This window comes from Protopterus annectens, chromosome 3.part1 (assembly GCF_019279795.1).
Source record: "Protopterus annectens isolate FY-2018-M chromosome 3.part1, PAN1.0, whole genome shotgun sequence".
NCBI lineage: Eukaryota > Metazoa > Chordata > Ceratodontiformes > Protopteridae > Protopterus > Protopterus annectens.
The window spans coordinates 1,654,501,412-1,654,519,690 of record NC_056732.1 but is presented as its reverse complement, the minus strand read 5'-3'; the positions used below and the strand labels follow the sequence as shown (position 1 = coordinate 1,654,519,690).

The 18,279-nt window shown below is 44.1% G+C and overlaps 1 protein-coding gene across 1 annotated transcript in view; it reads right to left on the bottom strand.

The window, feature by feature from the left end:
* LOC122798602 (1-aminocyclopropane-1-carboxylate synthase-like protein 1) overlaps positions 1-18,279 on the bottom strand; it is a 2,974,588-nt gene that overhangs the window by 2,032,471 nt on the left and 923,838 nt on the right. Inside the window, exon 6 of the mRNA XM_044067677.1 lies at positions 7,132-7,229. Within this exon, the coding sequence (XP_043923612.1) occupies positions 7,132-7,229 (98 nt within the window). The remainder of the gene's footprint in view (positions 1-7,131; positions 7,230-18,279) is intronic.

The following is an 18,279-nucleotide window of genomic DNA, read 5'->3' as shown; positions in this document are numbered from 1 at the left end:
CACTAGTGTTCTTATTTGCTTGTTAGGGCTACAAAGAGATGCTTCCAATTAGGCACCTGCTCCTTCTTGGTCCTGGACAGCAATTTTCTCCTTTTATTATAGAGTTTATTTATTGCAAATGTCCACCAGATAGGTTTACTCTTACATGAGAAGGATGATTTTATCTTGTCGGGTATTCCTGATTCCATGCAGCTATATAAATGCTTGTATAGTACTTTGGTGTAGGTTTGGACATATGTGCCAGTTCCTATGGAAGAGGAAGGGGCTGTGAAACTGTTTATACCTTCCCCTCAGGAGGTTGCAATCAGCTTTGGAGAAGTTTTTTGTTTGGCCTTAGCTGGGGCAGGGTCAGAAGAGATGGTGACGTTGAAACTGACTGCTTTGTGGTCGCATCTTAACAGGGAGAATGACACTGTGGGGATGCTTCAGTGGTCACTCATGTTGGTTAATACCAAGTCCAAGATATTATTACCCCTTGTGTGGGTGTCCACCATCTGGTCCAAGGCATTTGCATTGACAAAATCAAGGAATCTCAGGGCATCTGTGTTTTGGCATGAGTAGTTCTTCCAGTCTAAGGTTGGACAGTTAAAGTCGCCCATGGTCAGGGTAAAGAGTTGAATTTTGATATATTCAAAGAGGTCAAGATAGTCAATGTTGGGGGCCTGTAGCGAGCTACAATTTGAATAGAGGTCTTGTCAATGGCTAACTGCACCTAGAGTGTCTCCTGTGCGTCATACTGTCTGACCAGCCTGGAGGTGTGTATGTTTAATATATATTGCAACTCCACTTCCTTTTGCTTTGCTACTCATGGTTTGAGGTCTGAATGTATGAAAGATGAGTAACATGGTATGGCTAGGGTGCACTCCGCAGCTTTGAATCAGGTTTCTGTGACTGCACAAATGTCAGCATCTTCCAGGGTTAAGAATGCTTGCAATGAGTGCAGTTTCATGGTTAGATTCCTAGTGTTTAGCAGCATGACCTTTAATTTGCATTTTGATGAAATTTTCATGTTGGCAGTTTTGATCTCATGGCATTGCCTAAAAAAGGCACTATGAGGGAGGCAAGAGCCTTTGCCAGGAGCCTGAAGCTCAAGGGAGACAGATGCAGGCCATCTCTGGCAAAGCATTGTGGTTTGTCGATCATGTCTTCCTAGATTGTCAGGTACTGGATCCACTTGGAGTGACACCAGAAACTAAGCCAGTTGTTAAAGTCAATCATTTTCAGTTTGTAGTGAGGCTTCATTATGGGTGATGACAGAATGCTGCTTAATGCAAGGAACATACCTGCCTGGAACACACATTCAGTGAGCTCGATCATGCCTCTCTTCATATAGTCCAGGGAGGTACATCTCATTCACGCCAACATGGACTATAACAGAGACATAACAGTACCTGCTGTTGACAGACTTGAGTGCATGGGTGATATGGCAGATTCTGGCACCTGGCAAACAACTAACTGTGACTTTTTCCTTACCCAGTCTGGTGAGGGGCACATTTGTGTGTCTCACAATGGAGTTTCCTATGACTAATATGTTGGGTTTATGTTTAGGCCTTAGTGGCCTAGAGACACAGATATGTGGACTGTGTGTGGTGTGGTGGGCAGTGGAATTCATTTGTGTTTTTGCCTCAGAGGTCTCTTTTGTGTGGGTATGTTTTTGTTGAGGGCCTCCGCATATGTGTGTGTGTGTGTGTGTGTGTGTGTGTGTGTGTGTGTGTGTGTGTGTGTGTGTGTGTGTGTGTGTGTGTGTGTTGTGTAGGTGTTGTTGGTGTCTGAGGTGTGGTGTTTGTGTTGACACCCTTCTCACTGCCAGACATACTTGCTTGTGAAGGAGACAGCATAGACTCTAGGTTCTTAATGTAACTGCATCTCTCACAAATAGTGTTCCTAGGTGGTAGTAGTAGAGGGTTGTCCGTGTACATGAGGCAGTTGCTACACTGTCTCACGATGCTCAGGGAACTGTCCATCCATATTTATCAGAGTCTGAGGGAGAGAGGCCAGAGACAGCTAATGGGGGAAAGGGCGGAAGGTCAAGAGGAGTACTACTAGGTGATCACACAATTGCTACTAAGAGAAAATTTGTAGTTGGAATACCTCGCAATGGGTTAAAAACAGTGTAGCTGTGATGCATGATGTACAAACAAGCCCAAATCAGCTCAAAAGCGAGGTTTAAATACCACAAAAAAATAGAAGATTCTAGTAACACAGAATTCTAGCCTCTTTGCCCGGAAATGAGCTAAGGACGAGGAATTACACTGTTGGGATACAGCTGTATCTAAGTGAAAATTTTTCAAAATTATATGTCCACTGTTGCACACAACTGCGTAGCAGTCCGTGGTGCTGGGCAATGAACAAACAAGCAGAAAACCACTCAAGGGTTGGGGATTAAATACCAGAAGGTTAAAACCTAAAACAACTTAAAAAAAAGCTCAAAGGAACCAATGAGGTGCTTACTCCAAGCCCTAAACCAGCCAACCTTTACCAGCCAGGGACCAATCAGCACAATCCTCTCACTAGAGTGCAGAAGGGCCCTTTTTAATCCAAGATGACCTGGAAAATATGCTCAGAACAAACTACTACTACAAACAAATAACCAGGCCCAGAAAGAACAACCCTGAGTCTGGACTATGCTACAGCTACTAGCTACACTACTTTAGGCAGAAAACACTACAGAAATGTTTACCACAGCAGAACAACAGCAGTGAGACACTAAATAAAAGTTTTAAACAAACAAACAAACAAACAAAAAATAAATAAATAAATAAAAAAGGCAGAGAGACTCCAGAGAATGCTTTTAACTACAAGCAAATCAGTTGTATGATACACTTCTTGGCAGGAAAATCAGAACGAACAAACAAACAGATGCTTAACAAATGGAGAAAATTTCCAGTTAATACTCGTCAAACAGTGAAAATGGCTAAAAAAGCTTTACATGCAGTGAAAATAGTAACTAAAATGATTTAACAGGACCAGTAAGGTAGGCAGCTGCAGTACAACAGTGCAGTAAACACTAAACAAGCCTTGAGTGATGTTCTGCCATTCACTATTGAAAATCCTTGGGAGCAGGCAAAATACGTTTAGTTGACTGCTTCTTTTTGAGTGGGACATCACCCTTGAAAAAGTTTGGAGCCTCTGACCCCCGATGGCACTCAATAATGGTAGTAAGGACCACTTCTCTAAGAGTAACACCTCTAAGCCCTTGAGTAATAACCAGCCGCAGTTCCCTCTGTACATCCAAAGCAGACATCTGCAAAACCTCCATGGACATGCGTGGCATCGGGTCCATGCTGGTCTCCTAAGCTGCCATGGCAGAAGAATCCAAGAAAGAAACCAGATGCTCCTCTGGGCTTTCACCAGCCTCAAGAGAGACATTCGGTGGAGGCAGTACAGCCAAAGAATCAGACCAAGCTTTCTTGACCTTTTTCTTCATAGATGGCTGGCCTTCTGTACAGAAAGATCCTTTCATGATATCCTTAGCCAACAATTTAAGGCACTGGTTCTCAAGATAAATCGCTAAGGAAGAAAGCTGACTGCTCAATGTCTAATGGACAAAGGACTGACAAATCTTGCAAGATGTATAGTTGTGAGAAGCGCCTAAACAGAACAAATACTGCTCATAACAATCTTTATGTAGAATCTGTCTCCCGCACTGGCATTTCTCCTTTCTGACTAACATGAAACCCAACAACCAGATTACAAGGCAAACATGAGGTAAATAAAATCAAAAATCCCAACGGGGCACTTATCTGAAAGCAACAGAGCCAGCAGATGAACTGGGGTTCAGACCAACAATCAAAGATGGTGTTCCGACCTGTGGCAAAGAAGTTCTGAGGGTCCACATCTGGATGCAACCTTTATGCCCTACTCCATCTGCGGAGAGTAAAAGTGTGATGTACTGCATACCCTTTACAACCAAAAGGTTTTGGCATACTGGCCGGATGTCAGATTGTCCTTGGGATGGGATTCCAATTGTAAAGAATACTGCAACAGAGAAAGGACATTTTATGTGGACAGTGACCTAACCTTTGCCCAACAAGTGTCCACTGTTGTAAGAAAGTTGTTCTATATTGCACAACTCACAAACAAAAGGACTGTGTCCAGAACTAGGGATGTCATTGTCTCCCTTTACTCAGCCCTCATTAAGCTAATCATTGAATATAATCCCCCCCTTTTCCATGTATCTTTCCAGACACATGCAACTACTGGAACACCCACAGTGGATACTTTACTAAAAGGATACAAGGCTAAACAACATCTCCTACATCTCCCAAGCCCCCGATTACACTTATCAAGGGTACCAGAACTTGTCAGAGATTTGGGATACAAGGCTAGGCTTAAAAAAGACCTTTTGGTCATAAGTGTAGTGCACACTTAGGAAGTGACTCAAAACCCTGACACTATCCTTGGTATCATACACACTGCTAAGAGATGATCTTTGTCTGGCATACGACGCATCTTCTGACCCAATACTGATAGATGTACTGCACATCAGCAAGTCACATGGCATCAGAAATCCTCTGTCCAGGGATCTAAACCTCTTCTGCAACATCAGCAGAATGATTTGGAGGGAGGCAAAGGATATCACTGCTCTTGAACAGATTACTCATCCACAATAAACAAAGTTCATCCTTGTTCACTCTCAATTTGGACCTATGGATAGGGAAAAATGTACCCAACGAGTGCCCCCTGTACTACTGATGGAAACATGTAGCTCCTAAATCCTTTATGTCTTGAATGGGTCCCCTCAAAATATCTCTGGTATGATCTCAGTTATTCTCATGACCATGGGATAGGTAAGGCCAATCTCTAATAAAATAGGATAGGTAATTCAAGCACAAAAAGTAAAACTGTCTAGGCTTAAAATAGTCCACAAGGGCAACTAGCATAGTACTTACCTATGAACCTATAAAAAGGGGCTAACCGCATTATTAATGGCAGCAGCTGCTGCCACAGGGAAGAGCACAGCATTCTGACACAACAAGAAAACCTTCCCTGTTCCCTCTCCTAGGATCAACAAGAGTGGCTGTCTCTTGCCCAATGAGGGAACCCCAACAGCCACAAAAGACGTGGCTAACCCTCAGTCAATAGTGGCTGTAGGTGCTATACCAGAGGATTAAATACTAAAAAATTAGTGGTCTGGTGTACACCAAATGGCAACAGCAGAGTCACTCACCTGCTGCTGAGGCACATTGCTAGCCCGCTGTGGTGGTTGCCTGCTGTGTGTGCTTATTTTTTTCTTTTTGTAGCTAGAGTAAAGGCTAACCATGGGACTGGTAGTCTGTTCCATGGTCAAGCCGAAAATAGTCAGTAAACATTACCAGTCCACAAAAATTACTTTTCTGACAGAAAAAAATACACAATAAAAAGCACTTTAAAACACCATGCCAGCCTCACAAAAGTAAAATAAAAATAATTTCTCCACAGAAAAAAAATTTTTTCAGTTAATTTAAACTATTTTTAAACTTATATAAAAAAAAAAAACAAGCACTCTGTTTAAAAGTACATTACAGTCATGAGGCAGTCTGTCAAAACAACACTCCTTGTTTTAAAATAACCTTCCTGAAGAGTAAACTAATAAAACATCAACAAAATTAACGAAAATGGAAGTTTTTCCCAAAAGGGAAATTAACTGCCTAGCAAAGGAAATCCTCCAATGAGCATGCTCTTCGGCATTAGTAAAGCTTTGAAGAACCTCAAGTCCAAACTTGTCTTTTAGTCAGCTCAGCTCGAACTGCCTGACAGTTTCAGTGCATGGAAAGTACCCAGAAGCTTTGGAAGCTGACCAGGTGTTATATCCTTGGCAAGATATAACTCATATAGCTAAAGCTACTACAGCAGTGATGAATTTGATGAACATCTTCTGATATTCTAACCAAATGCACACTTAATCCTTCTTTTCAGCATCAAATGCAGGAATTTACTATGAGGCAAGCTAGAATCAAGGTTTGAAATAAGTGGCAAAAAATGCCTCTAAGCATGGTGAGGTAATGTCATGACATGTGCTGGCAGCAGGCTTGCACACTCCAAGCATGGGAATTAGAGATCTTTAAATAACTGCCAAGAGAGGGCTCTTGTGAAGGAGACCCCAGTTGCTGCCCACTGCAGATGGTCTCCAGAAGTCAAATCATTCCACTCCACTAAGTGGAAGAATAAAATGTATGCTTGAAAATGTAGCAGAAGCAACAGTGCAGAAAACTTCCTAATTCTCTGACTGAGTAGGAAACAAGCACAAACAAGTCTACTTGTTCAAAATGGGCAGTCCATTATGCAGAGGTACACAAGTATAGTTCTATGTCATTTGTCAACGCAATGTGTCCTTAGATAATAGAAGTAGAAACCTGGGGAAGAACACATTTGCTGATGGAAGTCTGCAAACCCTGCATTACAAGTGGAATCTATTTCCACTGCAGGACCACAGGTAAAGAATATGCTTTATTTTGTGTTTCTGCTGCTGGAGCAGTGGTCTTCGGTTCCCATCCATCGTCCTTTCAATCACCTACCTAACTATGACCATCTTGTGTGCTTATGAGCTGAATGTGCTAGTTGGGGACCCAAGACTCATCTGTCTAGGTCTAACTAATAGAAGCAGTTAAAAGTGAACATGAATATATAATTCAGCAGCTGGCCCCTTATACAACTCTCATGTATACCTGTAGTAAACTACATGCTTTGCATGTGGAATGGATGCTAAACCACGATAATAAAGTACAACAGACTACATTACTCCAAGTGCAATGAGGTCTCTAACCAGAAACAATATTGATGCTGTATATTATCCCTACAGGTCTTATAAGGCTAATGGCGTAACGGCACATACTTGTGGACACATTCACTGTTTGTCACCGAAGGCCTGCTTAAAATGTCAACACATCTGAGCTTCTCCTTCCCACTGCAATTTATTTGTTTTGTGTTCCTCCTCTGAACTCTAAACAATCCTATGTTGCTAACTGTATGAGTCAAAAAACAAAATACTTCTAGTAGCTGCATGAGACTAATCCATGCTGAGTGAAATTTCATGCAAAGAAACATGAAACCAATTTCCTTTAGTATATAATTGCATGATTATGCCCAATACAACCAACAGAATAAAAGAGGTACATATGAAGAATAAATGCAGCAAACGTTCATACTTACTTTACTCTGCAAAGGCACATGAACAGGTCTTAGATCAGCATACTTGCACATCTGTGGGTATACACCACAATAACTAGGGGTTGGAATAAGATATCCATCTAATCAAAAAGAAAACCAATAGCAATCATAATTCACATCTGCACTGGCAGTCAGATTGTCAAGGCAAACGTTTTCTTCAAAATACCTCATTAAATTAAACTTACACAACAGAGAGGGGTATGTGAAAAATCTGCAATGGCTAAATAAATTATCAGACTCTTAAACAGCAACAAGCTATCATAAATTCATGGTTTAAATCCCCAAAACATGTGCAATTAGACTCTTTTAAGTCCTGTATCTTTTAATGGCATACCTCAAGCTTTGTGTGAAATATGCCGAATAATCTAACAGACACAGCATGCTGATATTAAATTCAGGATGACAAGAAGTAAGTAGCAGAATATTTAACTTTTACAGGCATCATCCCTCAACTTAGGAAATGATTACTATACAGTCAGCTATGTCCTCATGCATTCATTTTCTGATAACCATTTTACTTATTCAGAGACATGATGCAGCCAGAGGATATCCTATCACTCAACAGATGTAAGGCAGAGAGCTAAGATGGGAAATCAAACCATTACATGAGACATACAACACACACACACACAGACACACACACACACACACACACACACACACACACACACACACACACACACACACACACACACACACACACGCACACACACACACACACACACCCCTACAAGCAATTTATTGGTTCACCAATCACGTACCTCAGTCATTAGGATGGGGGAGGAAAGTGGAGCAGACAGTGAAAACACACATGTGCATAAGGAAGACATGCAGATTCTGAACAAAAGGCACCATCCAAGGACCAAAGTGGTGATGGTGAACCATGCAGTATGAGGTTATAACACTAACTGCTTCACCATTGTACCACTCTGTGTTCTGACACATTTATACATTAATAAAAGAATGTAAAACACACATTTATATAAAGACTGTGTCAAACATGGTATACCTTTAAAAGCTGTAGAGAGTACAGTTGTGTAAAATCCTACCATAGCAGTTGATGTCCTTCTCTTCACTCTTATAGTATTCTTAACATAAGGGATCTTCTGCCAAGGATAAGTTAGGACATAAAGGTGACATCTGGATGCACACATTCAGAACTAAAAAAGCCCCAACAGTAACAGAATGTCCCTAGGGACAAGGAAAAAATGTACATCTAGAAGGAGAAAAGACCCTTGGCCAAAAGAGCAAGTTTTGGTAAGATTTCACACAACTGTTCTATGTCCTTCCATATCAACTGTTGCAGTATTCCTAACCCTAACATAAGGCAGAGTACAAAAACTCAAGAGGAAACCTGGGAGGAGAACGGCCCTGAACAGCCCTTCAAAAACCCATGTGGGATAGCTATGGCAAAGTCAACTCTAGCCCTGGAAATAACATCCAACTTGTAATGCTTAGTGAAGGTACGAACAGAAGACTAATGGAAGTGATATCCAGTCCCTTGAAAAAAGCACCAGAGGAAGAGACAGCTATGGTAAAATAAGCCTTTACAGCTGAAGAAAGAGATTTACCATGAAATGGATAACAAAAAGAAATGGCCTTAGAAATCCAGGAAGAAATGGTTTACGCAGAAACAGCCAAACCCAAAGACCTAGGGTGAAAAGAAACAAAGCTGATCAGAACTGTGAATAACTTTAATCTTATTCTAATAATATTTTAGCTGTCTATGCAAATATAAAAAACCCCACAAAGGTCAGAGGACCGACAGTTCAAAACAGCTTTACTTTTACCACCAATACATGTGATACCTTGGCCTTTAGCCTTCAAGGAATTATAGGTTCATAGGTTCATACTAGGCTATCTGCCCTAGGGCATTTATAAGCCTAGCCAGAGTGTGTTTGGCTTTCGCCACCCATTTTAAATTAATTTTGCTATGCCCTTTTTCGAGGTTAGTATACTGTGCCTCTGTCTAACAGTGACACAGAAGTGATACCCGGGGTAAACCTACGATCTTCCATCCACTCATCAAGATTCCTCTTGAAGAGAGTCAATGAGGGACTCTGCCTAACCTGGACTGGGATTTTATTCCAGAGTGAAGGGAGCCTCTGGGTTATGAATCTGTCCCTCCATCATGTCCTATTTATTTCGGTGCAGAGGTTCAAGTCTCTCGAGCTCGTAGCTCGATGGGATTTGGATTTTCTGAGGTGCAGCATGTCCATTAATTCCGGGTTGGACATGGCTTTATACGTCAGGCACAGATCGCCTCTGAGCAGGCGGTATGCCACTGAGTAGAGCTGGAGTTTCTTTAACCGGGCAGCATATGGCATCTGTTTGAGGCCTTTGATCTTCTTGGTGAGGTACATTTGGGGTCTTTCCACTTGCTGCAGGTGTCTGGTAAGGTACATCCCAAAAGGGGCATTGTACTCAATTATGGGCCTGATGAGGGATGAGTAAAGAGGCATGATGACCTCCCCTGATCTAGATGTGAATCCCTTCATGATTATGTGGGCTATATAAAATGTTTTTCTAACCACTTTGGCCACGTGGTTGTCAAATGAGAGATTGCTATCAACTTGGTTCCCCAGGTCCCTAATTACTTCTTCTGTACTTAATGGATTACCACCTATGTGGTAATTTGTGGGCACTTTGTTTTTGCCAAGGGGGATGACTATACACTTTTTGGCGTTTAGCTTGAGGCCATGGCTCTGGCACCAGTTGTCTGTTTCTATGAGGCCCTTTTGGAGGATGCTTGTGTTGGCTGGAGAGTCGATTATGGCGCCCAGTTTGCAGTCATCTGCGAACTTGGTCAGCCACAGTCCTTCCATGTTGGCCTGTACCTCCGAGAAATATATGCCGAACAAGAGAGGTCCCAGGACTGAGCCTTGTGGGATGCCACTTGTAACTGGTTTGGAGTCTGACATGGCTCCAGCAATTCTAACCATGTGGGTTCTGTCCTTGAGCCAGTTTGCAACCCATCTAGTGACACAGGGGTTTATATTTAAGCTGGTGAGCTTATCTATAATGCCCGAGTGGGGTATTGTATCGAAGGCTTTTGCGAGGTCCAGGTAGGCTGTGTGGACCACCTTCCCCTCATCAATGGCCTTGGTGACTGTTTCAAAGAAATCAACCAGGTTTAAGAGGCAGGATCTGCCCTTAACAAAGCCGAACTGGGTAGGACCCAGTGTCTGTAGGTCCCCAATATCTTTATTTATGAGGTCCATGATGATCCTTTCCATAGCTTTGCAGACCAAGCTAGTCAGGCTTATGGGGTGATAGTTTCCAGGATCCGTTGAGGCACCACCTTTGTGGAGAGGGACCACTGTTGCTGTACGCCACTCTTTGGGTACATATCCTGTAGTAAGGCTGAGACTGAACAGTAGTTTTATGTTTGGGTTTAGCTCTTCTTGGAGTTCATGTAGGACGCAGCCCGGGACACCGTCTAGTCCCACTGATGTTGTGTTTTTTGCTTTGGAGAGGGAGGCTCTTACCTGAGCATCTGAGATGTCAGGGGGGCAGCACTCTGCTGGGATAGATATTTGCCCTTTTGGTGGGGAGGGGGGGGGGGTTTGCGCTGAATCGCCAGCTAGGATGTTGGCAATGTCTGTGGGTTTGGTGTATTTTTTGTCATTTTGGAGTAATTCTGAGCATATCTGGGAATTCCCACCCAGGTTCCTAACATAACTAAAGAAAGCCTTGTGATTATCCTTAGTGTCCTGTGCAATTTTTCTCTCGAAGCTGGCCTCAGACGATTTTATGAGTGCCCATAGTTTTTTGCTAATACTGATCAAAGATGCCTTCCCTTTTTGGGATTTTGCTCTATCATGTAGCAGCTTCCTCCTTCTATTGTATAGTTTGTTTATGGCTGGGGTCCACCAGACAGGACGTCTGCCTTTGGAGGACTGGGTCTTGGTTTTATTTGGGATTGCATGATCCATGCATTCCTGAAGGTGTTCATAGAATGCGTTTATAAAGGATTCTGCTGTCTGGGCCGTATTTTCCACAGGCTCGGGGGCTTTGAAGGATACCACCTCGGTTTTGAGGAGTGTGATATTTGCTTTAGAGAAGTTTTTCACTGTGGTTTTCTGGGCAGGGGGTGGGGTCGGGATGTGAATATCCAGTGAGATTAGTTTATGGTCTGATCTTACCAGTGAGGGATACACTTCTGGTCTGAAGCATAGAGTCCCCATGTTGGTGATGATCAGGTCCAGTATGTTTTCCCCTCTTGTGGGAGTGGTAACAAGTTGTTCCATAGCATTTGAGTTTATAAATTCTAGGAACCTTTGGGCTAGGGTCTTGGAGCTAGAGTAATGCTCCCAGTCTATGTTTGGGTAGTTGAAGTCGCCCAATATAATGGTGTTTGGAGAGACCTTCATATTTTCTAGTGTTCTCAGGAAGGCCGAGTGGAGTTCCTGGGTTTGGGAGGGTGGTCTGTAGCAGGCTATAAACTGGAAGGCAGTTTTACCCACTGTTAGTTGCACATGGATAGTCTCTGATGCTTCGTGCTTTGCCACCAACCTGGAGGTGTGGGTATCTTTGACGAATATTGATACCCTCCCCCCTCCTTTTGTGGTTTGGTCCAAGTTTTAGGGCCGAAAAGCATGGTATGAGGTATAACCTGGTAGTGTTGGGGTGCTCTCGGGAGCCTTGAACCAGGTTTCTGTTACTGCACAGATATCAATGTTCTCCATGCTAAGGAGAGTTTCGAGTGCGTGCATCTTGAGGTTTAGACTTCTGGCGTTGAGTAGCATTACTCTTTTCTTATCCCTTGTGATACCTATGGAGGTGAGTTTGTCTTTTGAGCCTTGCCTAAAAAAGGCACTATGGGGGAAGCAAGAACCTTTGCCAATATCCGAAAGCTCAGGGGTGACAGGTGCAAGCCGTTCCTAGCGAAGCATCGTGGCTTGTCGAGCATGTCATCCCAGGCTGACAGGCATTAGATCCCCTTTGAATGACACCAATACTTAAGTCAATTGTTGAAATTGATCATCTTGTCTTCATATTGTGGCATCATTCTTGGTGAGGGTAAGATGCTACTCAAGGTCAGGGTCATACCGGCCTGGGCTACATGCTCAGAGAGCTCCTTTATCTCTCTTTTCATGTAGTCCAGGGAGGTACATCTCAGGTCATTCACACCATCATGGACAATGACCGAGTCATATTTGTACTTGCCTTGGAGTGACCTGAGTGCTTGTGTTATGTGGCGGATCCTTGCGCCCGACAGGCATCTCACCGTGACCTTCTCCTTGTTCAGCCTGGTGAACGGGACGTCAGTGTGCCTGATGATAGTCACCTATTACAAGTGTATCGGGTGTGTTGTTTAGTCTTAAGGGCTGTGACTGTTCGGCACACTGGCTTTGTGAGCTATGTGTTGCACGTGTTTTGTTTTGGGGTAGCGGTTGCTTGGGTGTCTGCTTTGGAGGTCTCTGCTGCTTAGGCAGATTTTTATTTCGAGCCTCCGAGTATGTTTTTGTGTGTTTATGTGTTTGGTTTGCTGTCATGGTAGGTCTGTGTGAGACTGGAATTGTAGTGAGTGTGGTTTCATTCTCCTCCTGACTGGTTACGCCAGTACCGAGTTGAGAGAGCTTAGCCTCCAGTTTGGCTATATGGTTGCATCTCTCACACGTGTTGGAATTTGTTGGGAGGAGGAGAGGGTTGGCTGTGTACATGAGGCAGTTGTAACATTGCCTCAAGATTCCCAGATTCACCAGCTGGACCGGAGAGGAGATTGACAACTGACCTTTGGACATGCTAGAATAGTATTGGGAATTCCTTTATAATTGAAAAAAGGGCCAATGGGGAACAAGGTACTCAAGGGGAGTTTGTGAGGGTGTAGTGCTTTTCATTTTTTTAGTGCTGACTTGTATAACTGCTTTAGTGAACAAGTGCCAGGTAACTTAAATGCAATGTGTTACATGTAACCTAAATGCAAAAACGACAAACAGTAACTTTGTGTGGTGTAGTTATTCTGTCTATCCAAATCCAAGGTGTGAATAACCTTCTCACTAGCAGACAGCAGAAAAGGAAAAAGGGAAGGAAAATGAATAGACTGATTAAAGGACAACTCATTGACCACCTTCAAAGGTTAGTATGAAGAGACATGCTGTCTCTGTGGAAAACTAGAAAGGGGTAATGGCAGAGGAAACTGAAGCAACCAATGGATGATCCTCCGGTCTTTCACCAGCCTCAAGAGAAACATCCAGGGGAGGATGGACAGCAGCTGTATCAGAATTAAATTTTTTGGCCTTTTTCTTGCCAAACGACTGACCCTTAGGATGGGAAGTCTCTGCCGTAGCACCTTCAGCCAGCAGCTTATGATGTTAGTTTTCAAGGTAAATACATAAGGAGGAGAGAAAAAAAGTTATGTATTTACCATAATGTTACATCTGAGTTGTTGCTTTTCATTTGTTTTCAACCTGTGGGAATACAGATCCGGTACAGATCCAACTTGCTCGCAATTTCCAGCATCGGATCCAAGCTCCAAGCTCCTTCCCCACCCATAATGCCCCTGTCTCCCTCCTACTCTCAGATCAAGTTTGCTGCAACCAGTAACACCCCAACCTAACCATGTGCCTAACACTCTGGCACTAGCACCCAAAAGCACCATAAGGAAGGCCAAGCCTCACCAGAATAGGGGTTATGACTCTTCCATCTGGTCCACAACACAGCCCACATAAGGCAGGGGGAAGGAGTAATTGATGGCTGAAGACAAATGAAAAGTAATAACTCAGATGGAACGTTATGGTGAGCACATAACTTTTTTATCTGAAGTGTTGTTTTCATTTGATCTTTAGCCTCTAGGACCCAGTTACCAAAAGACCCTGGGAGGTCCTCATGGAAGGATGTTCCATAGCATGGTGGAGCCAAAGGATGCCCTGCCTCTGGACAGGACATCCAACTTATAATGCGAAATAAACGTGTCTGATGATGTCCAAGTAGCTGCAAAGCAAATGTTATCCAAAGAAACCCTAGACTAAAAGGCCGCTGAAGTAGTGGCAGACCTGGTAGAATGCGCCCTGACATGACCTGGCGAAGATAAACCTTTCGCTTTATAGGTCAAAGCTATGCACTGAGAAATCCAACGAGCAATAATTACCTTAGAAACAGGTTTTCCTAAGAAAGGCTTAGAAAAGGAAACAAAAAGCTGATCAGACTTATGAAAGGACTTTGTTCTACGTAAATACAAGCGCAGTTGTCTATGAACATCAAGCAAATGCAATTTATACTCTCCCTTATTTTGGAAGTTCGGAAAGAAAAGAGGGAGATTGATGACCTGGTTAATGTTAGATTCTGAAGCCACTTTCAGAAGAAATGAAGGATTCGTCCGTAAGGAAACTGTATTTATGAAAAGCAATATAAGGGGGCTTAACAGATAAAGCCTGAATCTCCAATATCCTTTTAGCCGAAGTATTGGCGACCAGAAAATCTGTCTTAATAGACAGGAATTGCAATTCCACTGCAACTGCTGGTTCAAAAGGGGAAGAAACCAAGGCTTGCAGAAATAGAGTAAGATCACAAGGAGACATTGAGTCCTTAACAGGAGCCCTAAGTTAAAATCTACCTTTCAAAAAGGCTTTACAAAGCTTGGAGGAAGATAAGGAAGCCAAATTGTCTCCTATATGAAAGTTGGAGATAGCTGCCAACTTTACCGTAAGAAAGCTGGCACCCTGATGAAAAATATCTGCTAAAAATTCCAAAATGGCGGGGACTGGAGCAGTGAAGGGGACAAAATCATGCTGAGCAGCCCATATGGAGAAAAGTTTCCACTTACTGGAATAAAGATTCCTAGTGTAGGATTTGAGAGTAGCTACCACAATCTTCTTAACAGGAGAAGACAGCCCAGTGCTCCTAGCTATCACTGGAACTGGAGCAGCCAAGCCGTGAGCTTCAGACTGACTAGATTTGGGTGTGGGATCCCTGAGGGATGCGAGATCAGATCTGGAACCAAATCTAATGTCCAAGGAGGACAAACTGCATGGGACCACAGAGAGGGGAACCAAACTTGGTGAGGCCAGAAGGGGGCAATGAGGATCACTAAGCTCCCCAGCTGTCAAGCTTTCTGAATGAATATTGGGATCAGAGGGAGAGGAGGATAAGCATACAGAAGACCGGAGGGCCAAGCATGAACTAGAATGTCTCTGGGAACTCCCGGGGGAGGGGGGGGTTCAAAGCGAAAAACTCGCTGTGCTTCACACTGGAGAGACGAAGAGATCGCAGCAAGGCCAACCCCACTTTAGAAAGATCTGTTCCACTACTGAAGGGTTCAGAGACCACTCATAAGGCATCAGAATAGATCCACTGAGCTTGTCCACCATAATGTTGGACCTCCCCGGAATGTGCGTTGCCACCACAAAACGGCAGGAGGAGATCGTCCATTCCCACAATCTCATGGCTTCGCAACAAAGGGGATAAGACCTGGCTCCCTCCTGTTTGTTGATGTACCAGACTACAGACATGTTGTCTGTGTTGATGGCAATCGTCCCTTCGGGAAGATGGGCATGAAGAGCTTGCAATGCCAACAGCACAGCCCTCATCTCCAGGACACTGATATACAGATGGGTCTCCAGGGAAGACCACGTGCCTTGGACTATCCTTCCCATGCAATGTCTCCCCCCCCCACGTACGGAGGCGTCCGTGGCCACCGTGGTGAATGGGGAGGGAAGGATAAATGGACAACCCAGAAGAAGATCTGGGGACTGACTCCACCAGAGAAGCGAATCCCTGCAAGCCCGAGATAAACAAACTGGATGAGATACTGGCAGATCTAGCAAGGATCACTGGACCGCTAGGGTCCACTGAAAAACCCTCTTATGCAGACGAGCCATGGGTATCAGGATGATCGCGGCCACCATGGACCCTAATACCTGAAGAACTGACTCTGCAGGGGGATATTGGGTCTGAACAATATACAACACAAGATGTTTGAGGGACTGAAGTCTGTCAGAAGTTCGAAACATCTTGCTCTGGGTGGTATCTAACCAAGCCCCAATGAAGTCGAGAAGTTGAACTTGATCCATTTGGGACATGTTGGGATTTATGGTTATGCCTAGCTGGTGGGCAGTCTGGAGAAGGAAATCACTGGCTTGACAGAGTTGATGCCTGGAGGTATTGGAAAGGAGCCAAATCATCTAGGTAGGGGAAGACCTGGCACCCCAGCGACAGCAGGTGAGCTGCCACTGCTGCCATCACTTTGGTGAACACCTTGAGAGTGCTACCCTTTGGTGTCACCTCCGCCCCCAGGGTGTTCCTTTAGGTGAACACCCTGGGGGTGGTGGTGACACCAAAGGGTAGCACTCTGAACTGGTAATGATTGGCCTCCAGCAGGAAGCAGAGGAACCACCAAGAGCGTCTGTCCATTTTGATGTGGTAGTATGCATCCTGGAGGTCTACCGAGCACATCCAGTCGTTCTCCTGCAGGAAAGGCAGGGTAGATTGGAGAGTGACCATCCAGAATTTCATCTTGGCAACTGACAGGTTTAGGATCGAAAAATCCAGGATGGGTCTTAAGTCCCCCGTCTTCTTTGGCATTAAAAAGAATCTGGAATAGATGCCTAATCCAGAATGGTCTGAGGGGATGGGCTGGATAACTCGCTTTTTGAGAAGCTTGGAACTTTCCACTGCTGCCTCCTCCCTTTGCGCGGGTGGAACGTCTGGGAGGTATCTGGGAGGAAGTGGCATTTGAAGGAAGGGTATTGAATATCCTCTAGATATGATCTGGAACACCCAACGATCATCTGTGATACACTGCTGGCCTGTTGGGTGTAGTGAAAGTCGAGCAAGCAGGCTAACCTTTTTGGGTTGCTGCGTGGGCCTATCTGGGAAAGAATCCAGATACCCTTGGTTTCACAGATCCACTCTGCCCCGAGGGCGGTGTCTGTCAAATCCCCTCTGCCTCTGGGGGAAGGGGAGTACTGAATGGCCTGGGAATAGCCCTGAGATTTCTGGAACCACATCTTCTTTGCCCTTTTCTGATTTCTGAAGAAGGTTCGTTGAGGGGATGAGAAACGAATTCCAATGGCAGACAGAGTCTTCCAGTCCTTCTCCCTCTGGACCAGAGTATTAAGTACCGACTTTCCAAAGACAGTGGAACCATCGTACAGGGCATTTGTAGAAGATGCCTTAAAGGGCTCAGGGAAGGCACAAAGTCAGAGCCAGGTGTGAGACATGATGGCAACACCTGTTCCGGCAGCTTTAGCAACGTCCTCAGTAACCTGAGATAGAAGCCACATAGAGGTGTTGGCAATGGAGGTGAAGATGGCCATCTGAGAGGAGAAAAAAATAAGTTATGTACTCACCATAACGTTCCATCTGAGTAGGTAACTTCATTTGTCAAAAACCTGTGGGTATCGGATCCGACCTGGATCCGAGCCGGCAGCTTTGCAAGCTAGAGATCCGAGGTCCATGCTCCCCCCTACCCATAATACCCTGCTACGTCCTTCCAATCCTCAGATCACATTTGCCCACCTATATAACCTCATAACGACAAAACAACAACCTGAAGAATCCTAACCTAAGGATTAACAAAGGACCTGAAAAACCATCCTAGGGTTCAGGTAATCAAAGAACCAGGTTAGGGGGAAAGAGGGAGGATCGGTTGCTGACAAATGAAGTTACCTACTCAGATGGAACGTTATGGTGAGTACATAACTTCTTTATCTGAAGTAGTTAACTTCATTTGATCATCAACCTGTGGGACAGAGTCCCCAGCTACCAAAAAACCTGGGAGGTCCTCAAGGAAGGATATTCCGGAGCACTGCAAAGTCAAAATCCGCTCTTCCTCTAGACACTACATCCAATTTATAGTGAGAGATAAAGGTATGAGAGGATGCCCAAGTAGCCGCAGAGCAAATATCATCCAAGGGAACTCTAGACCAGAATGCAGCAGATGTAGCTATAGAGCGGGTAGAATGAGCATGAACCCCTATAGGCTCTGGCAGGCCAGATAATTTGTATGTGAGCAGAATGCAATTAAGAAATCCATCTGACCAGAGTCACCTGAGACACTGGTTTACCCAAGAAGGATTTTGCAAAGGAAACAAAGAGCTGATCAGACTTGCAGAAGGTAGCTGTTCTGTGTAAATAAAAACGTAACGGTCTATGAACATCTAGCAAATTAAGTTTGTACTCCCCTTT